This window comes from Dama dama, chromosome 23 (genome assembly GCF_033118175.1).
Source record: "Dama dama isolate Ldn47 chromosome 23, ASM3311817v1, whole genome shotgun sequence".
Lineage (NCBI taxonomy): Eukaryota > Metazoa > Chordata > Mammalia > Artiodactyla > Cervidae > Dama > Dama dama.
The window spans coordinates 20119608-20139606 of NC_083703.1; the positions used below are offsets into that span (position 1 = coordinate 20119608).

A 19999-nucleotide genomic window follows, 5' to 3' on the forward strand; every position below is an offset into this window, starting at 1 on the left:
CAAACTCAAGGATCAGTTCTTGACCTTGAGTCTGGATTCCTGGCCTCCATAGAAAAGTTCATTCGGAAACAATGTCTCCTGGACCTCCTTGCTGCTGGCAAAGCAAGATTTATCTCAGTAATTTCAACCAAGATGTTTGAATCAACTGCTTTCAGTATAAAGGCATAGAGTGGCTAGCTGTCTTTGGTTCCTAAAGCTTTGGAGGTGGCTGGGTGTGGTTATAAAAAAAGCCTTAGGCTGGAATCCTGGCTTTGCTGCTTAGTGGCTAGACAGTATGTGAGCTCAGTCGTGTCCAACTCTTTGCGAACCCGTAGACTGTGTAGCCTGCCAGGCTCCTCTGTCCATGGAATTTTCCAGGCAAGAATACTGAGTGGGTTGACATTTCCTTCTCCAGGGGATCTTCCCAACCCAGGGATCAAACCCACATCTGTTATATATCCTGCACTGGCAGGCAGGTTCTTGACCACTAGCGCTACCCGGCAAGCCCCAGATTTTCTGTCTTCTGTGTGTGCTCAGTCACTGAGCCGTGCTCGACTCTTTGTGACCCCGTGGACTGTAGCCCGCCAGGCTCCTCTGTCCATGCGATTTCCAGGCAAGAACACTGGAGTGGCTCGCCATTTCTTCCTTCTGGGGATCTTCCCGACCCAGGGATCGAACCCAATCTTCTGCATCCCTTGCCCTGGCAGGTGGAGTCTCTACCACTGGGCCACCAGGGCCTGGCTCTTAGTTGCTAGATGACCTGTTAAATCACTGAATCCCCCTCTGCTTCCTGAGGTTTTCCTTAAACAGGAAGGCGAGAATACCTATCTAATATGCTGGTTGTGGGGATCAATAAGATCAAGTACATAAAGAAGAATTCAATAAATTCTAGTTAAGTGTAATTAAATGAGCAAAAAATCTTTCAACAGGTGCTCAATTATACATCTCACATAGGATTTACAGAGTGAACTTCACTGGTCTGGGGATTTCATTTTCTCTAGAGGGCCCAAGTTCAGAGCCACCAAGGTCTCTTAAACTCAGTGAGGTAACTTGAACTCTGTTCCTCCCTTGAAAGGTGACTTTGGACAGCTCTGAGTGCAGACCTCTTGGGCGTCAACTTCCTTGACTGTCAAATAAAGACATCAGACAAGGTGGACTCATCTCCAGGCTTCTGTCTTCAAATAGATACGCACATAGAGCTTCAGTGCACTGGGACAGGAATGCACTAGAACAGTCTGCAGAGACACGTGGCTAGATGTTTATTTTCTTCAGCTAAGGTTTAGAGCAGTTGATATTTAGGACTTTAAGCCAAGTTGAATTGAGGGAAGTCATTGCTCATACCAGGAATGTGGGGAAAGATTGTACCAGAATCAATCGAAAAAGAGCCTCTAGAGAAACTTGAATCTAAAACCATTTATGAAAAGTATGACTCAAAGGGGGCTTCCCTGGTGTTTCAGACACTAAAGAATCCACCTACAATGCAGGAGACCCAGGTTCAATCCCTGGGTTGGGAAGATCCCCTGGAGAAGAGAATGGCTACCCACTCCATGTTCTTGCTCGGAGAATTCCTTGGACAGAGGAGCCTGGCGGGCTACAGTCCAAGGAGTTGCAAAGAGTTGGACATAACTGAGCGAGTAACACTTTCACTTTTTTCACATGACTCAAAGGACTACAGAGGAATGAGGTTAAAAGCTGGTGAGGTGATTTTGCTTGTGTGAACATGTGCCCTGCCCAAGGCATGCAGGTTTCTCATGGTGATGCAGGAATGCAGGACAGCCTTCAGTTTTGCTCTACAGCTTCTTGAAATTGGCCCACTGGGTGGCTGGCATCGCCCAGGGATCGTTAGGGCCCTGGCACGTTGTTATAGCAAGCAGTGTTCAAAGACGGTGTTGCACAATGGCTGTACCACACAGGTGTCTGCCAGAAACTGGAAATTTCCAGAAAGAGATTCCGAGTTCCTAGAGAAAGGAAGTGATTAAAGCACATAAGGGTGCAAGTATGCAGAAATGAAGGGCAAAACATGTGCAGAAATGAAGGGCAGGAGATGGAGTCAGATGACATGCTGCCCGCACCAGTGCAGGAGTCGCTATTGGCTGGGGACAGGGTCGCGTGGGGTGTGGGGACACAAGGCTTCTGGGAGCTGATACTGAATGTCTGCCATTTTCACTTCTCTCCTCAGTCAAGTAGCATCATTTAACCTATACATTTCTTAGGGTAAATAGTAAGACAAGTCTTTATAGCAAAGCCCTCCTTAGACATGAAGACCTCGGTAATTAGCAGTGAGAAATACCAGATTTCTAGGTGACATTTCAGTGAGTTTTTTTTTACAAGAAAATCTTATTTTAAAAATTATTCCTCAAAACTTACAAGTTAATTGGTTCTAGTTAGTCTGTGTGTTGATTTTTAAGTATGGCAGCAGATTTAAGACTTTCTTTTTCCTCTTGGGTTTTCAAGTATGATATTAGGAAAAACCCTTTCATTACAAAACTAGTTTTATTCTCTTTATAGCAGCCTATTGTGTGTTATCGTTCAGTCTAGTCCCTCCTAAAGATCAAAGATTTTGAGGTGGATGAAACTAGAACCTATTGTACTAAGTGAAGTAATTCAGCAAGAGAAAGACAAATATTGTATATTAGCGCGTGCCTATGGGGCCTAGAGAGATGGTGCTGATGACCCTATTTGCAGGGGAGCAATGCAGATGCAGACATAGAGAGCAGACTCGGGGACACAGTGGGGGAAGGAGGAGGGCGACAGACTGAGCATAGTGCGGAAACATGTACATTACCGTACGTAAAATAGAGAGCAAAGGGGAAGTGGCTGTGTGAGGGAACTCAACCCAGTGCTCTGACAACCTAGAGCCATGGGATGGCGAGGGAGATGGGAGGGGTTTAGAAGGGACGGGACGTATGGAAACTTGTGGCTGATTCATGTTGATGCATGGCAGAAACCAACACAGTATTGCGGAGCAATTATCGTCCAATTAAAAAAAAAAACCTCTGATTTTAGTAGCAGTATAAAATATAGGAAGAGTTCAGTGTTATTCATACCACAGCGAGAATGAGGTTAATTTCCTAAGAACCAAAATGTTGGTTGAAAAGCACAAACCTCTTATAGTAGTTAATTTCCCACAACAGTTCTTTCTGTAGAAAAACAACAGAATTTGGTTGCAAGCCATTATGACTGTTGGTTTGTGGGTTTTGTTTTTTTTCCTCCTCCATTCATCAACAAGTGCACATCTTGCCCATCACTCTTCGCAGTAATAATATATATGGCTGATCTGGCAGACAGCCGTGATCTCATTTGTAGTGCGTCACGGTGGAACCCATTTAGCAGATTACGTGGAGATTACTTTAGCTGAATGAAAGCATTGCTGTATCCTTTATGAAGAAAGCCATATGTTTAAGCAATCAATTTCACTCTGATAAGACAGGCTCATCCACTGTATCCTTCTGTGAAGGAGTCTTCAGTGGCTTGTTGGCATTTTTTCCATTGTACCTTTTATCTCTATAGGGCAATACCAATTTCCCTATCAATTTTTTTCTCAAGCTCTCTATTTGTCTTTTTGTCCCTATTAAAAAACAAATAAAGGTCATTCTACTGTATTAACATATCATAAGATTTAACCAACAAATTCTTCCAGAAGTGGTGGTGACTTCTCTTTGAACATGTGTATGGGGTAGTCAGAAGGCAGTTCATGAGACGGATTCCTTCCTGGGAATGGGTTTGCTTCCTGGACATATTATTAACATAATATTTTTTCAGTTATTCTGTTCCTTGGAAAATGACCTAGTTGAAATTCATTGGTGGCTTTTCAAAGGTAATACAATAAATGTAATTGATGTCCTCCAAGTTTCTAAGCATCTTGCTATTAAATGATTGTCTTCATATGTTGATTACTGATTTCAGCTCTGAAACTGACTGTGTGAGTATAAGTGTGGCTGGAATTTCTCGATGACCTCCCCTGTCCCTCTTTCAGGAAGAATTAAGCAACTGTAAATTAAGATGAACACTAGAATAGATTGGCAATTAAAGTGATGAGGATATAGCTACCTGTTTTTTTTTCTTTCTTTTTATACTGTAGAATGGTTGGTGTATTTTTTGTTTTTCATTTACAGTCTTTATTTCATTCTGTCAAAAATTACAGCTGAGGGATCCATTTTTACCCCAATTATCAAGTAATGTGCTATACTTTTATAGTATGCCTTAAAGAGATCACATAATTTATTAACTAAAGCAGGCATGAAGGGAAATGTCCAAAAGCTAACCTATACACATTTTATCTGTGGTTCATTCACTTTCTTCCTATATTAATTTGAATGTGTAATTTTAAAAAGGAAAGTATAGCAATTTGATAATAAATTTACAAATAATAAAATAGTATATTCTGATGATTGGCAGCAGCCTGAAAAGTAAAAAAATAGTCTGTCGCTAAATTGTGTCTGACTATTTGCGACCCCATGGACTGTAACCCACTGGCATTCTCTGTCCATGGGATTTTTCCAGGCAGGAATACTTGAGTGGGTAGCCATTTCCTTCTCCAGGGGATCTTCCCAACCCAGGAGTTGAACCTTTGTCTCCTGATTAGCAGGCGATTCTTTACCACTGAGCCATCTGAGAAGCCCCAGCTGGCAGCCTAGGAAACTAATATTTTGACAACAAATACAATTAAAGAAAAATTCAGTTCTTAAATATGAGTTGGGATTCACAGGGTTGTTTTTTTTTTTTTTTTTTCTTTTTGATTGTGTATTTTAGATTAAAAAAAAAAAAAACTAAAAGTTGGTAGACTGAGTCAGAAAACTGAAATTTTCTTAACAAAAGAGAACAAAGACCATTTGAAAAAAAAATCTTAACAATAGCTAATTAAACTCAGTGTTAGATTGGGGCTGCAAATAGCTAAACTGCTTTAAAACATGGAAAAGTCAACCACCTCAGTTTTCCCCTGGATTATTAGCTCAAAGGGCAGATCCTTGTAAGATTAAGCTGTACCACCCACTCCAGTATTCTTCGGCTTTCCTTGTGGCTCAGCTGGTAAAGAATTTGCCTGCACTGTGAGAGACGTGGCTTCAATCCCTGGGTTGGGAAGATCCCCTAGAGAAGGGTAAAGCTACCCACTCCGGTACTGTGGCCTGGAGAATTCCATGTACTGTATGGGGTTGCAAAGAGTTGGACACAACTGAGCAACTTTCACTTTCACTTTGGTTCAGATAGATGATATTGCTGGTGCCATGATAATGTTTCTCAAATATGACACAGGGTTGAACGTATATAATCCAGAATGAGAACCAGTACCACAAAAGAAGCAGGTCAATATGGTGACAATGTAATGTTTGAAGGGTATTTATGAACTGAGAAACTAAATGGTTAAATGATTTACCTTAGGAATCCCTGTTATACGTAAATGTCATGCATTAAGATGTGAACTTGACATTTTTCTTAAAGTTAGAATTTAATGGCTTTTATATTTCCAGGTGCCTTAGTGTTGCAGAATTTTCACAATGGCATTCACATGGGCTTTAAATAACATCTACATGCTGACGACACACAAATTAATTTGTCCAGCCCTGCACTGTTCCCTGAACCCCTTGTAGATGCTCAGTAAATTTCTGTCAAATGAATGAACATCATGTGTTAGATGATGGCTCCTCCTGAGACGTGTCAGTTGTTTTGGTTTGCTCTTTTGTTAATTCATTCTATAAAGAGAGTCATCATGAAAATAAAAGACTCTTGCTCCTTGGAAGAAAAGCTATGACAAACCTAGCAGCATATTAAAAAGCAGAGACATCACTTTGCTGACAAAGGTCTGCACAGTCAAAGCTATGGTTTTTCCAGTAGTCATGTATGGATGTGAGCTGGACTATAAGGAAGGTTGAGCACCGCAGAATTAATGCTTTCAAATGGTGGTGCTGGAGAAGACTCTTGAGAGTCCCTTGGACGGTAAGGAGATCACACCAGTCAGTCCGAAAGGAAATCAACCCTGAATATTCATTGGAAGGACTGATGTTGAAGCTGAAGCGCCAATATTTTGGCCACCTGATGCAGAGAACTGACTCCTTGGAAAAGACCCTGGTGCTGGGAAAGACTGAGGGCAGGAGGAGAAGGGGACAACAGAGGATGAGATGGTTGAATGGCTTTACCGACTCAGTGGACATGAGTTTAAGCAAACTCTGGGAGTTAGTAAAGGACAGGGAGGCCTGGCACGCTGCAGTCCATGGGTTCACAGTTGGATACGACTTAGCGACCAAACAACAACCACAAACATACTCATTATGTTTACCTCCTAGGCATTATTGATATATTGACGAGAACAAAGGAAAGAGAAAATTTTTTATTTTTAAAGCTCTGCATTTATTAGTTTTAAAAGCATGCTACATATTTTCTCCCTTGTGAGAAGTCATTAGCTTCTGGGCTTAGGTTTCTAGGGAGTTTTTCTTTTCTTTTTGCAACAGAAATGATCTTCTAATTTCTAAATAACATTAAAATTTAGGGATATGTTTGCTTTATGAAAGTTAATTTCACAGGCAGTTTTCATTGCCATTTAATGATACAGATAATTTTAAAGGAATAGTGGTAGTGATGCTTTAACTATTTTCTGTTTTAACCTTTTCAGAATGCTTTCCCTTACTTATTTATAACATAGTGTTACTTTCGTGAACACAAGAAGTATTCCCGTGTACTCAAATGCTGCATATTTGCGATCTCATTTATATCAAAAAAGAAAGATGTATGCTCCCAACCATTCTAGTAATTGAGATTTCTGTCTCTTTTTTTTTTTTTAAGATTTTTTTTTAAGTTAACCAGTTTTTTAAAAGCCTTTATTGAATTTGTTACAATATTGCTTCTGTCTTATGCTTTGGTGTTTTGACCGTGAAGCATGTGGGGTCTTAGCTCCCTGACCAGGGATCGAAACCATGCCCACTGCATTGGAAGTCAAAGTCCTAGCCACTGGACTGCCAGCAAAGTCACTTTTTTTTTCCTCTCTCTTTTATATCAACTTTGATGCTACCCTTTGACTCCTCTCTTTTCAGTATGATTATCACCATAAGTCAAATTCCTACTTTGTGCTCAATTGAGAATTCTCAGTATACTTTGTATACTTGTGAATGTGTAGTTGACTAACTGTCTATAAAAGAGTTGCTTTTTGAAACATGTGGTGACCAAATCACTCCAGATGAATGTTATTTCTGGGGACAGAGCACATGCCTTCCAGGCAACATGGTCTGGTCTGGAGAACAGTAGAAAAAAGCAACAGAGCAGGAAAAAGAATGGATACCGAGTCTGGGGTTTCTGAGGCATTTTGGACACAGAAGGGAATCATATTAGTGTTTTCTTGGGAAGCCTAGAATTCAATGCCCATCTGTGGAAATGTGTGTGGACTGTTTCTGAATCACGTTTGTTCCTCATGTTTGTTTTTGATCGGATACAGATTTCCAAGTCAGAGATGCCACGTTCAGCAATAGCGTTTCATCAAGTTTAGGAACAGTATTTGTCGAGACTGCCTTAAAGCTTTCAGTTTAATAAGCCCAAAGTATGGTCAGAGTGTAAATTATCCCTTTTTGCTTCGAACCTTGCAAATATAACCTTGTTTGTCAGCGTTTAAAGTATGACACATGTTGCCAATAAACCTGACTATGAAAATAAAGAACAGTTGTTTGCAAAGATATCATTAAAATGATGTTTGTGGATTTTCATTCTGTAGTCCTAAGAGAAACCCACTCTGATGCAGATTTTTTTATCCTCCGGCACTCAGTTCTGTGCATTTATGGATTGTGTGTTTAATAAGGATGAACCATAAGGATTTTGTTATTTTTCTGTTGGCTAAAGAAAAACAGCTATGGAGGCCATTTCCAAAGATGGTTTTTCTCTGGAAAGTTGCCCTTAAAGTGGATTAAAGTAATCTGTCTGAAAATATTAATACTGGGCAGGAGGCATTGGGGCCTCATTTTGAGGATGCTCACACTTCGTTGAGTGCATAGGTCTTATCCCAGGAGAATGACAATGCATTTTGTATACATTGACAAGTTAGAATTTTTTGTTATCAACAGGTTTGGCAAACATCGAAAAGATGACAAGATTGAGAAAACGGGTAAAATAAAAATACAGGACTCCCTTACGTCAGAAGAGGAGAGAGTACGGATGAAGCAGGAGCGGGAAAGGTAGATGCCAGTTATTTGGGTGGACCTCATTCAAGGGAGGCACTTGTGTTCTTTTCTACTCTTTCTTTTTTTAATATAAAGAAATTTATTTATGAAATTTGTATTTTATGCATTTATTTTTATTTTATCTTTCTGTGTCAGTCCAAATACTGATGGTTGGATGAATACAATGTAAAAACAATTAAAAGGAAAAAACCTTATTTTACTTTGTGGCATTGAAATGAATTTTATTGGTTTTGGTTAAGATCTTTGCATAGAAGATGGTAGGGCATATGAGCATGGATATTAACAGAAAATAAATCAGCATTAGTGATCACTGAAAATGGCAAAAATATGTAATATTCTGTCTCATTCACCTATGAGTATGTAGTATACTGTAATAATTTTAAAGAAATATTCATCTGGAAATAAAATTATTTGAGTTTTTATATCTCATTTAAAATATTTTGATTTTTAATAAGAATTGAGGAGGCTATTGATTTTTTACTATGTTGTTTTCCTATGAAGTCAGACATCTATTTCTTTTTCCTCCTGTTTTGCTATCATATTTTGTGTGACATTTTTTACTTAAATGTTTCTCTATCTCTTCCTGAAAGATTGTTATCTACTGTTGAATCATTTCATGGTGGGAACCCACAGACCAATGAAATGGATGAAAAGTTACTTTGATCAAGGTTATAAAGCTAAATATTATCCATAGCTAGGGTTGTAACCCAGCATCTCTAAAGCTAAGTCGGCTATTCTTACTATAATTCTAGAGTTGTGGCACCTTTGATCTCATTCTTAACAAGGACACAATGAAAGACAGGCTTTTCTGTCAGAAGTGATTCATGTTTGGATATTTTTCATTCATCTTTCTTATACCCCTGAGGGTTATGTTTTTGTGTTTTTCTGGAATGGTGTGATTCTCTATTTCTAGCTTTGCAGTTTATAAAATAAATAAGTGGGGGAAAATATGCACTTTTAATCTATTTTACAAAATTGAGTCTATTCTTCCACTTCTTCTCCAATTAAAAAAAAAGTCATTCCACCTTTCTTGCTTTTCTGACTCTCTCTAATCCTCACCAGTTTAGACATCCCCAAACTTAATAAACTCACTATTTTTAGAACAGGACATGCAGTGTTCTCAGTGTTTGAGTATGGCATTTAAGTGTTCAGTAGTACAAACATCTATTTTAAAAGACTTTCTTATCCCTTAAGGAAGAGTATATACCAGGTAAATGTATGAACTCAGATATATCCACAGGCAAATATGTGATTTAGTTAGAGAATAATTTAATGGGTAGGAAGAAACATTGTACTTCTCCCTATCTTGATGCCAGCTTAGGGGAAGAGTGTCATTAATCCTGCACCATTTTTCACATTCTAAATGTTCCCTTTTTTTGCAGTTTAAGATGAACTGCTCTGTTTCAATGTGGAATTCTATCAACGTTTTCCAAAATCCTTTATAATGCATAGTCAAATTTTTACAGCCAAACAATGGTTTTACATAATGGCTTCACTTGTATTATTAATTTGCCTAAGGCACAGTTCACCTCTCCACTTTGCTTTTAATCTGCATCTCTGTACCTCTAATGATGCAATACTTCTGGGAACTAGGTTGGTCCTAATGAATTTACAACGTACAAGAGGCCTAGAATAAAGAATCTTTTAGGGTCAGGGAACAAGTGAATGGTCCATTAAAAAAAATCAATTAGCCTCATAATTTAAGAAAACTGTTTGACTGCATGTTTCAATAACAGTTTTTACAAGTATGTTTTATTTAAACTCATGGATCCTGTAACTGAGCAGGGGAATATATGAGACTCATTGACTTGCATAAGTGGTTCTTGTTTAGTGTGTGTTATTTTGATAAAGCAATTCTGCTTTTGTAAAACCTCTTTCCTATTCTGTCTATTGGCATTGACATTGCTCCTTTTGAGAATGAAAACTGCAGCTTCTTTGGGAAGAACCTGACTGGAGGTAATAGAAAAAACTAAGTAAGCCACTGCCTGTATTCTCATGACAGCTTTTCCTTCACTGCTGATGGGTAGTGAAACATCTGTAATATTATTTACTACTGTAGCTATTTGAGTTCCAAAAATAATTTCGGCTGATTCTATCTAAAAATAGAAAACCTGATATTCCTTAGTTATTAGTTATGTCAGGTCCACATACCAAAATTTTTCTTTTGTCAGTACAAATCCACGATGCCTGAATATGACTCGATAGAATATTGAAAAATCAAAAGGACAATAAATATAGTTGAAAATGATTTTTCCTACCATGTTAATATCTATTTAGATAGTGAAAGTAAGTTAGATTCTTCAGAGCAGGGGTCTGAGATGGAATTTGCCTTCATTCTTGCTCACTTCACTGCCTTTCCTTCCACTTGCTGCCGTCACTGGGTCTCAGATACATGCTGTCTACTTGGAGAAAAGAGGAGAAGGATCCTGGTGTGGGTCTGTCTTTGGGCTTCACCAGTTCTCTCTGAACCAAAGCCTCTGTGCCTAAGGTCTCCTCTTCAGAAGTAAAACAGCAAGGGTGAAGTTAGCTGATCCTGAGATGTGCTATTTTGATTTCCAGCTTTGAGCGCTAAGCTTGGTACCGTACCTGTTGGGTGATGCTGTTGACCACATTTGGTAGCCTCTGTTAGCTCATTTGGGCTTCCTTGGTAGCGCAGCTGGTAAAGAATCTGCCTGCAATGCAGGAGACTCCAGTTCAATCCCTGGGTTGGGAAGATCCCCTGGAGGAGGGCATGGCAACCCACTCCAGTATTCTAATCTGGAGAATCTGCATGGACAGAGGTCCATGGGGTTGCAAAGGGTCAGACACAACTGAGTGACTAAGTACATTTAGGGACTTCCCCCAGTAACTGCAATGCAGGAGATGCAAGAGACGCAGGTTCAATCCCTGGATCATGAAGATTCCCTGGAGAAGGGCATGGCCACCCACTCCAGTATTCTGGCCTGGAGAATCCCACGCACAGAGAAGCCTGGTGGGCTACAGTCCCTGTGGTCACAAAGAGTTGGACGTGACTGAGCAACGGAGCATGCATGCATGCACATTAGCTCATTCCACCTCACAAAAGGATGGGGCTCTGATTCCCAAATAACACAGATTCAATTACATGATCTCTGTAACTCTGGGCCCACTGAGCTTCAAGTATAAAGCACATCAATGGATTTTTCTCTTAACTCAGTGTCAGAAGTAATCTTTGGCTTTCTTTTTTTTTTTTTTGGAGGGGAGGCTTTCTACTATATTCTTGCTCTATTGATAGCTTCATTTATATTTTAATGGTATATAAATATTGTGGTGTGGGGTTTCCCAAATAGCATTCATCAGCAGAAAAAGGGCTCCACATGCAAATATGTTTGAGAAACACTTGGTTAAAAGCAGCTTATGCATATTTCTTTACTCTATTATTTCTCAACAGCCTAATTCTGTTCATGTACATTGTGAGTCACCAAAATGTTTGTGGGCATGTTCGCGCTAAGTTGCTTCAGTCATGTCCAAGTCTGTGTGACCCTATGGACTATAGCCCTCCAGGCTCCTCTGTCCATGGGATTCTCCAGGCAATACTGGAGTGGGTTGCCATGCCCTCCTTTAGGGAATCTTCCCGACCCAGGGGTTGAATCCACATCTCATACATCTCATGCATCAGCAGGTAGGTTCTTTACCACTAGCGCCACCTGGGAAGCCCACAGACTAGAGAATCATCATTTCCTAACTTATTTACTCATAGATATACATCCTTCTTCACTACTTTTTCCCACGAAATACTAATATCTCTCAGAATTAAGAGTCATTTGGGAAATACTGATGACAAGTAAAGACCATTGGCTCCTAGTTTAGCCATGTCCAGCTCATTCATCTAGCTGGCTATAGAAATCAGAATTGAGTTTTTTTTTTTTTTCTTTTCTTATGATGACCACAATAAGTTTAGTGAACATTCATCATCTTATATAGATACAACATTCAGGAAATAAAAATTTCTGGCCTTTTTGCCTCCAGTTTCCAATCACTGGCATTTCTCTTTACAGTTTTACCAACTGTTTCCAATATCTGCTTTGAGTAAGTTCTTGAAATTTTGATAGAAACATTTTTGTGGTCTTTCTTAGTTGATAAGATCCTTTTCAGAGATGGCATGTGTTTATTTGTTAGTTTTTGCAGGATTATCATTTAAAAAATATGTATCAGAATGTAGTAGTAAGGTTTCTTTAAAGTGCATGAATAAGAATTAGTGAAATTACAGAAGGAATAAACTATATAGCAACAATAGGTGTATTCCCTGTGTATCTAAAAGAATAAACAATTTTCATTCCTTTTTGGCTTGAAACTTAGGCTTCAGATTCCCTGAATTCTGACATCAGAACCCAGATATTCTGGATAATTTTTGCATGCAGGTCACATATTGTCATTCAAATACAACTCAACTTTTAAAGTTTATCCTTTTAATGGAAAAATATATTTTTCTATAATTTAGCAGGGTTCTTCATATTTTCTCTGTCCCCTTAAATCCTTCAGAAAAGTCATTTCTAATCAATGAGATTAGTTCATCAGACATATTTTAAGAACTTATTGTGCAGGTGAACAAATTTTTAAAGAATCTATTAACTTCATGGAAGTCCCAAATAGACCAATACTTGGGCAAGTTGAAACAGATTTTATTGGCAGTCTGTAACTGGAGTAGGAAAGTCAGTTTTATTTTTGATTAGAGCTTTCTTAGATTTGGCATTATAGCATCTCTTTGAGTTGGAAGTAATTGAAGGTGCTTTGACATTTGTGAAAGCCGGAACATAATGTGAGTGAATGAGCAAGTATCTGTGAGAGAGAGTAGTGAGTGTGTGTGTGTGTGTTTTTGTTAGTCAAATATCATTCTAGTGTTTTATTAGTGTAAAAGAGAAATTTTTCTTGCTCACAATATATTAAACTAATAAAATGATGGTATAAAACTTTTATTCTTATTATAATTGTTCCTCTGTCAAGAATTTTTTACCTTTGTTAAGATGGAGAAAAGATTTAAACCTCCTAACATTAAAAAATCAGCATAAGACATTATAATCAATTGTGAAAGTTGATGGCCACAGAGCTTTGGGAGGGGGAGAGGCTGGTGGGGCTGGAGTTAATAAGGAACACTATACAGAGATGATAATTGGGGTCTAGATCTAGTTCTCAAGAACTCAGCATTTAGCAAAGTGAGTAATTCTATACCCATGCTTAGACAAAGGGCTGCTGAGAGTGTACATTCTTGTAACTGTGTAGATTCTGGAAAAATTGTGGTTGTGTTAGTGGATAGTATTGTCTCTGTGAATGCTTTTCTTTCATCTTTTTTCAGCTTTTAATCATTTTATATTATAAATATAGTAGTTTTGAGGGGTGAAGTTTGACTTTCCCATCCCTAACCTACTATAACCACTGCAGTTTTCAACAGCTGCCTTCTTCCCTTGAATTGGAAATATATCTTTAAAACAATTGTTCCTATTCAAGAATTTTTTTTTAAAGAATCCATTCAGAACATGGAAGGCTTTTCCAGTCAACTTTTGCCCCAATACTGTAGACATATTAAAATCCTACTTAAAATGACAACTCTTCATATTTAGTGGGATATCTTCCTTCTTTTGGGAATTCAGCATAGATACTCCATTGGCAGCTTATGTCTAGGTAGATGGCAGTTGTTTGATTTGCGCAGCAGGGTAAGGTGAAAATTGAAGGTTTCTGATGTCTGCCATTTGCTCAGCTGTTTTGAGGGGCAAGTCAGGATTCAGTCAGTTGACCACAAACCTCTCTTTGGTCAAACTGCTTTTTCCAGTTGCCTTGTTGCTTACATTTCATTCTGCTATGAAAGCAGGACTTTATTTGATGAATTTCTCTAATACTGATTTTTAGAGAGGAAATATTGTTGGGAAAAGATCCAGGAACTTTGTTCCCAGAATCAGGCTTCCATGTGATAGTACAATAACTTGGGGGACAAAATGTTAGCCAAAAGAGTTGGTTTCAAGCTCTTGAACATTGTTTTGAAGATAGTTTACACTTATCTAATATGTAGCAATCTAAAATTTATATTAATTTGTATGTTAAAGTAATATTAGTATATCCTATCTTTAGTAGATGTTAAAAGCGATGTTTTTTTTAAATTAAAAACATTAAAGGTCAATTTCTGCTTCTTGGAGGTTTTAAAAACTTATTATTCAGAACATTCCATGTATTGAGCCTTCATAATGTTGGAGGTAGAAGTATTTTGAATACAGTAGAGTAATTTAAGGAACCATTGATTTTTCTGTCTTGAGAAGTTGGTTCCTTAATAGTAGTGCTTATTAAGCCTTGTGTCTTTTCTGGATATGTAAGGACTATACTTCATAGTCATAAAAAAAGTTATTTTCATTTTACTCTCCTGCAATTAGTGTTAAAAGCCATTTATTGTAAAAGCAAAAATTCTAATGAATAGAAATGTTACAAGAACAGAAGTCTTGTGTGTTTTATCTTCATCATGCATCATCCATTTTAATTAGAGAAAAGGGTGGTGAACACTGACAAGAGTCTGGACTGAAAATCATTAATTGATGTCAAGCTGAAGAGAGACTGTTAGCATGAATTTAGTGACAGCAGGAAAGAAATTAACCTTATTACTTTATTTAGTATATTGCATTATTTTGTGTATTATTTTCTATGCAGGTTCAAGGCAATTTCATTATCATAATGGAAAATACTTTTTTTTTCCAACAAAAAAGAAAGGTGTGAATATTTATGTTTGAACATACCAAATTGAAATGATAAATTCTTTATTAATATTTTTAAAGGTCTTAATAAAAAGTTTTAGTAGTTGTTTTCACATTTTTTCCTTAACATTCAGAGAATTGGGAAATAGTGCCTGAATATGTTGCCCATCCATGTCAGAACAGCTGTCTGCCATCATTTAAACCTCAGAATGGTTCTCTTGTTTATGGCTCAGAATGACTTTCTGGGCTGCTTAAATCAATAGACATTTATTTCTTTGGCTAAGTTTTCTGCTAATCAGTTACTTTTGTCATTGCTGAGATTTGGCCCGAGATAAATTAGATGGATACTGCTAAACAACAACCCGACTGTTCAGAAAAACGGATGAGTCTTACATCTTAGAAATAATTTGTGACCTTAGGGTCACCGTAAAACAGCAGAGGGGGTGTCCTTTTATAGCACTGACCATCTGGAGCTGTTAAGGGCTACACTGCAAGACACCCTCTTTTTGAAAAGTTTCCTTAAACTATGTGATTTTCCTTAAACAAAACCATTTTCTCTCCTGAACCAAAAATTTTTTTTTCTGAAATGAAAAAAATATGACAATGAAAATATATGAGATGAATATGTACTTTTGGTTTTGTTGCGGTCTCTTTTCTCACTTTATAACAAGCAAGACATTCAAATGTAAAAGTATAAAATAAAATCATTGTGTGACTTTTCTTGGCCGAATTGTCACTAAAGTGCACCAAAATCACACTGCATTCCTCGTCCTAAAGCTCCACTTTTTGTGCCATTGGTGCAGCAAGCTTTGTTAGCATCTGTTTCTAGGAAGAACATTAAAATGCACATTGGTTCAGGGTAATAACGAGATTTGTCAGTTCTTTGAGTCCTATCCCACTGTTGGTGGCCACAGGTAAACTGTAGTTTTACATTTAAATTTGTGATCCATTTTTAGTTAATTTTTGTATCGGGGATGAAGTTTAAATTCAATGTGGGTTTTGCTCTGTTTGGTTTTGTTTTCGTTTTTGCCTACGGATGTCTAATTGCTCCAGCACTATTTGTTGAAAAGACTTATTTCATTGAATTGCTTTTGTACAATTATGAGAAATCAATTGGTCATACTTGTAAGCTTTTTCTGAGTTTTTTATCCTGTTCAACTGATCTAAGTGTCTCTCCCGCCATAGAAAACACACCATCAAGTATGATTCCTCCCACTTTTTTTGTTCTTACCCCAATTGTTTAGCTATTTTATCCTTTGCCTTTTCATATAAATTTAAAAATAATCTTGTTTGTATCTGCTAGAGTCTTGCTGGAGTTTTATAGGAATTACATCAAGCTGTTTATCAACTTGGGGAGAACTGACTTTACTTGGTTGAGTCTTTCATTCATGAAAATCATATGTCTCTCCAGTTTTTAGATCTTCCTGATTTCTTTCATTGTCATTGTATAGTTTTCAGCATATAAGTCCTGTATATGTTGTGTTAGGTTTACACCTGTGTATTTTATGCATATCTATAAACAAACCTTTATAATCAGTGTATTTCATTCTTTTAGTGGTTGTAAATGACATTGTAGTTTAATTTTGGCATCTGTGTTCACTGCCAACATATAGAAATACAATGGATTTTTGCTTATTAATATAGTATTACTATTCTGTTACCTTACTGAACTTTCCTTTTAGTTATAGGAGATTTTTTGTAGATTCCTTGGGATTTTCTACAAAGACCATCATGCTGTCTACAAATAAGAATGGTTTTATTTCTTCCTTTCCAATCTGTATGCCAGTTATTTCCTTTCCTAAGCTGACTTCATTGTCTAGAATTTCACTATGTTGAATTATGGTGTTGGGAGCAGATATCCTTTCCTTTTTCCTGATCTTAAGAGAAAGCAGTCAGTCTTTCTCCATTATGTTATCAATGGGTTTTTTATAGATGCTTTTTATCAAGTTTAGGAAGTTAGTTCTGCCCTATTTAGTTTTTTGAGGAATTCTCTCATGATGACTACTGAATTTTGTCAGATGCATTTTCTGCATCAGTTGATATAATCTTGTAATTTTTCTTCTTTATCTCTTAATGTGGTGTTTTGCATTGTTTGATTTTTAAAATATTGAACCAGCCTTGCATTCAGGCAATAAACATCACTTTGTCATGGTATATAATTCTTTTTCTATATTACCAAATTCTATTTGCTAATATTTTGGTAAGGAATTTGGTTTCTATATTCATGAGAAATACTGACCTGTAGTTTTCTCTTTTATTAATGGGCTATGTTCATCAGATTTTTTATCTTTTCTGTATTCTTTTAAATACATTTAAGTATCATTTATTCTAGCAGTGGTCTACTTTGAATATAAAAAAGTAAATAACCTTGCAATAAAATGTTAAACACAGCCCAAAGTATTGCTTTTATAAATAAGACTTCACTTTTAAGTAAACATTTAAATTCATAAGTATGTAATAGAAATATTTTTTCCCATTAAAAGTTTTCAAAATTCTGTCAAGGGTTGTTGAATTATCTTCAGCTAACTAAGACCAACTTAGCACAATATCAATAGATTGATTTCAGAATTTGGTTGAGTACATGCCTTCTTGTCCTTAATCTCCGGATTTTGCCAGCTCTGTATGCATCACAAAAAATAAAAGTCAGTATCATTAAACTGAGATCTTTTGCCACTAATAAAGAATAATAGTGTGGATTCATACTTAAGCTTCAGAGTATGTTGAATGTGTATGGTATCGCTATAATGAGAAGATCGTACATGTATATCCATACATAAATGTATGCAAATACAGTATATGTGTGTATAACTTTTTAAAAAGTGACTTTTTGCCTCAAAAAGTTTCATTAATAAAATGCAAGTGGATGCCTAAAACTATCCCAAGTGGGTTTTTAGAGTTAGTTAATAAGTGATAACTTAAAATAAGATGTAAATTATGAGTATGTCTTATTGACATGAACAAAGCTATCTGAAATTATAATTTTTGAGAATCCATTACATTACCTTGATAATCTAAAATGAATATAACATTGTTTATCCTATCTAGCTTCTTAGAACTGCATGAAAGAATATGTATTTTGCAGTGTATTTTGATGAATGTTCTATATCCAGTTCTTAGGAAAGGCATAGTTTTTCCTGCTCCAACTTATTTTAATTTTACAGGATTCAAGCCAAAACTCGAGAATTTAGGGAGCGACAGGCTCGGGAACGTGACTATGCTGAAATCCAAGATTTTCATCGGACATTTGGCTGTGATGATGAGCTGTTGTACGGGGGAATTTCTTCCTATGAAGGTTCCATGGCTCTCAGCACCAGACCTCAGAGCCCAAGAGAAGGGCATATGATGGATGCTTTGTATGCCCAAGTGAAGAAGCCGCGGAATTCCAAACCTTTACCTGCAGACAGGTAGGCTCCAGAAGCAATCAGAGTATTGCTTCCAAATTAGCTATTATATAGTTTGTGACAAGGAAGTAGATTGTTCATCAGTTCTCAAGCAAGAACTGCCTTTTATTAACAGCCTTTAAAAAGCTGTTGTGTCTAAGAGCATTGAGTTTACACAAATCAAAGTCTGATGGAAGGAACAGTAGAGATTTTGATAGCTTGTCTCATGATCCCAGAGTATTTCATCTTGTTCTTAAAATGGTTTCAGATGGGAGACCTGTAGTTTAAAACTCAGATAAGAAAAAGTTGAAATTGTGGTTCTTCAATTTAAGGCTTTTTTTTTTTTTTTTTATTGTGAGGTGAGCCTCTATTTATGATAGTTAAATAGATGAGCAATAACACGATTTAATTATGGTTTATTTGGGCCTTTTTTTTTTTTTTTTTTGTGACATGATTTTCATGTCATGAAAGAATTAGTGAATGAGATATATAGTATAGCCAGTCTTCAAACTGCTTGTTAACAAACCACAGGTCTGATTGTGTACATTGGTATAGCACAAAGAAGTGCAATGCTGACCCTATGTTGATGGTTATATATTTATTTCAAATTTTATCTGAAACAATTTAGAAACATCTTTTTCCATCCCTCCATTTATATATTCAGGCACCATATAAAATTTAGTTCATGAAGAAAATAGTGCTCATTTCTTTTTATTTGAAACACTTGCATGCTATTGTCATAAACAATACACTCACTCCATCCCATCTTATAATGGTGTCTTATAATCATTGCTCAACAGTGGAGCTATGCTTTGAACATTAAAAGTAGGAAGGTTTCCCTTCAAACCAGTGGTTCTTTAGCATGCATCAGATACCTGGAGGGCTTCTTAAAACACAGATGGATTAACCCTTTTCCAGAATCAAAATTCTGGAGAAATCACAGAAATTTAAATTTTGTGTTTTGTAATTATTTTTTTCAGAGGTAAGCTGTCCATTGAACAATGATATTGCTAATCCAAAAAGTTGGTAATTATGGTACCTGTGAAGTATTTCTTCATCAACCTATACCTGAATATGAATTTGGCTTGGAAATAATGGCTTCACCCCCATTGCCTTTTTCTGTCAGAATGAAAGCTGTTAAAAAGTGTTTATCAGACTAGAGTAGTGTAGAGACTCTTCAAAAAACAATCTCATGATACTGCCGTATAGAATTAAATTGTTTTGATTATAATGTTATTTAAATATGTATAAAAATAAAATAGGGCTGAACTCCTTCTGTTTATAGCCATTATATAACTATAAAACCAAACATCTTTACAAATTAAATACAAACAAAACAGCAAAACCATTACATGCAAATGAACAACATTACTTTAATGTGGCCAATAATGTTTTTTTTTTAAAATCTAGTCTCGCACAAATCATGAACATGGTGGTGGATGCTCCATGGCAGATTCACTTCAGTTTGCCTCACAAGTCGAGGGCTGACTCAGTTCAGCCATCTCTCTTCTCAGTTAGATTCTGTGGTTCTTTTGCATGTCTGTAGCCAGCGATCTTTGACCTGTGCACCCAATCGATGTATCCTAAGGCGTGAAGTCCAACCTGTTTCTCTATCATTAACTCAAGACATCACTGAAAGTAGCACTTCTTGATGCCTCTGTATGTATAAACTTAAATTCAGACAGGGAAATGACATACAAGATGACCTAGAATATGGTTCTATTAAACTTTCTAAAAAGTTAAATAATGGAAACATAAAACTTGAGACTCCTCAGAGAGAGTTTATACC

The 19999-nt window shown here is 36.8% G+C and overlaps 1 protein-coding gene across 13 annotated transcripts in view; it reads left to right on the forward strand.

The window, feature by feature from the left end:
• Positions 1–19999, forward strand: part of PARD3 (par-3 family cell polarity regulator) — a 557182-nt gene that overhangs the window by 400183 nt on the left and 137000 nt on the right. For 10 of the 13 annotated variants that reach the window (XM_061126148.1, XM_061126151.1, XM_061126149.1 and 7 more), the window contains 2 exons: positions 8022–8132; positions 17992–18234. In XM_061126148.1, coding sequence (XP_060982131.1) covers positions 8022–8132; positions 17992–18234 — 354 coding nt within the window. The remainder of the gene's footprint in view (positions 1–8021; positions 8133–17991; positions 18235–19999) is intronic. The other 3 variants (XM_061126154.1, XM_061126158.1, XM_061126160.1) reach the window with 1 other exon arrangement.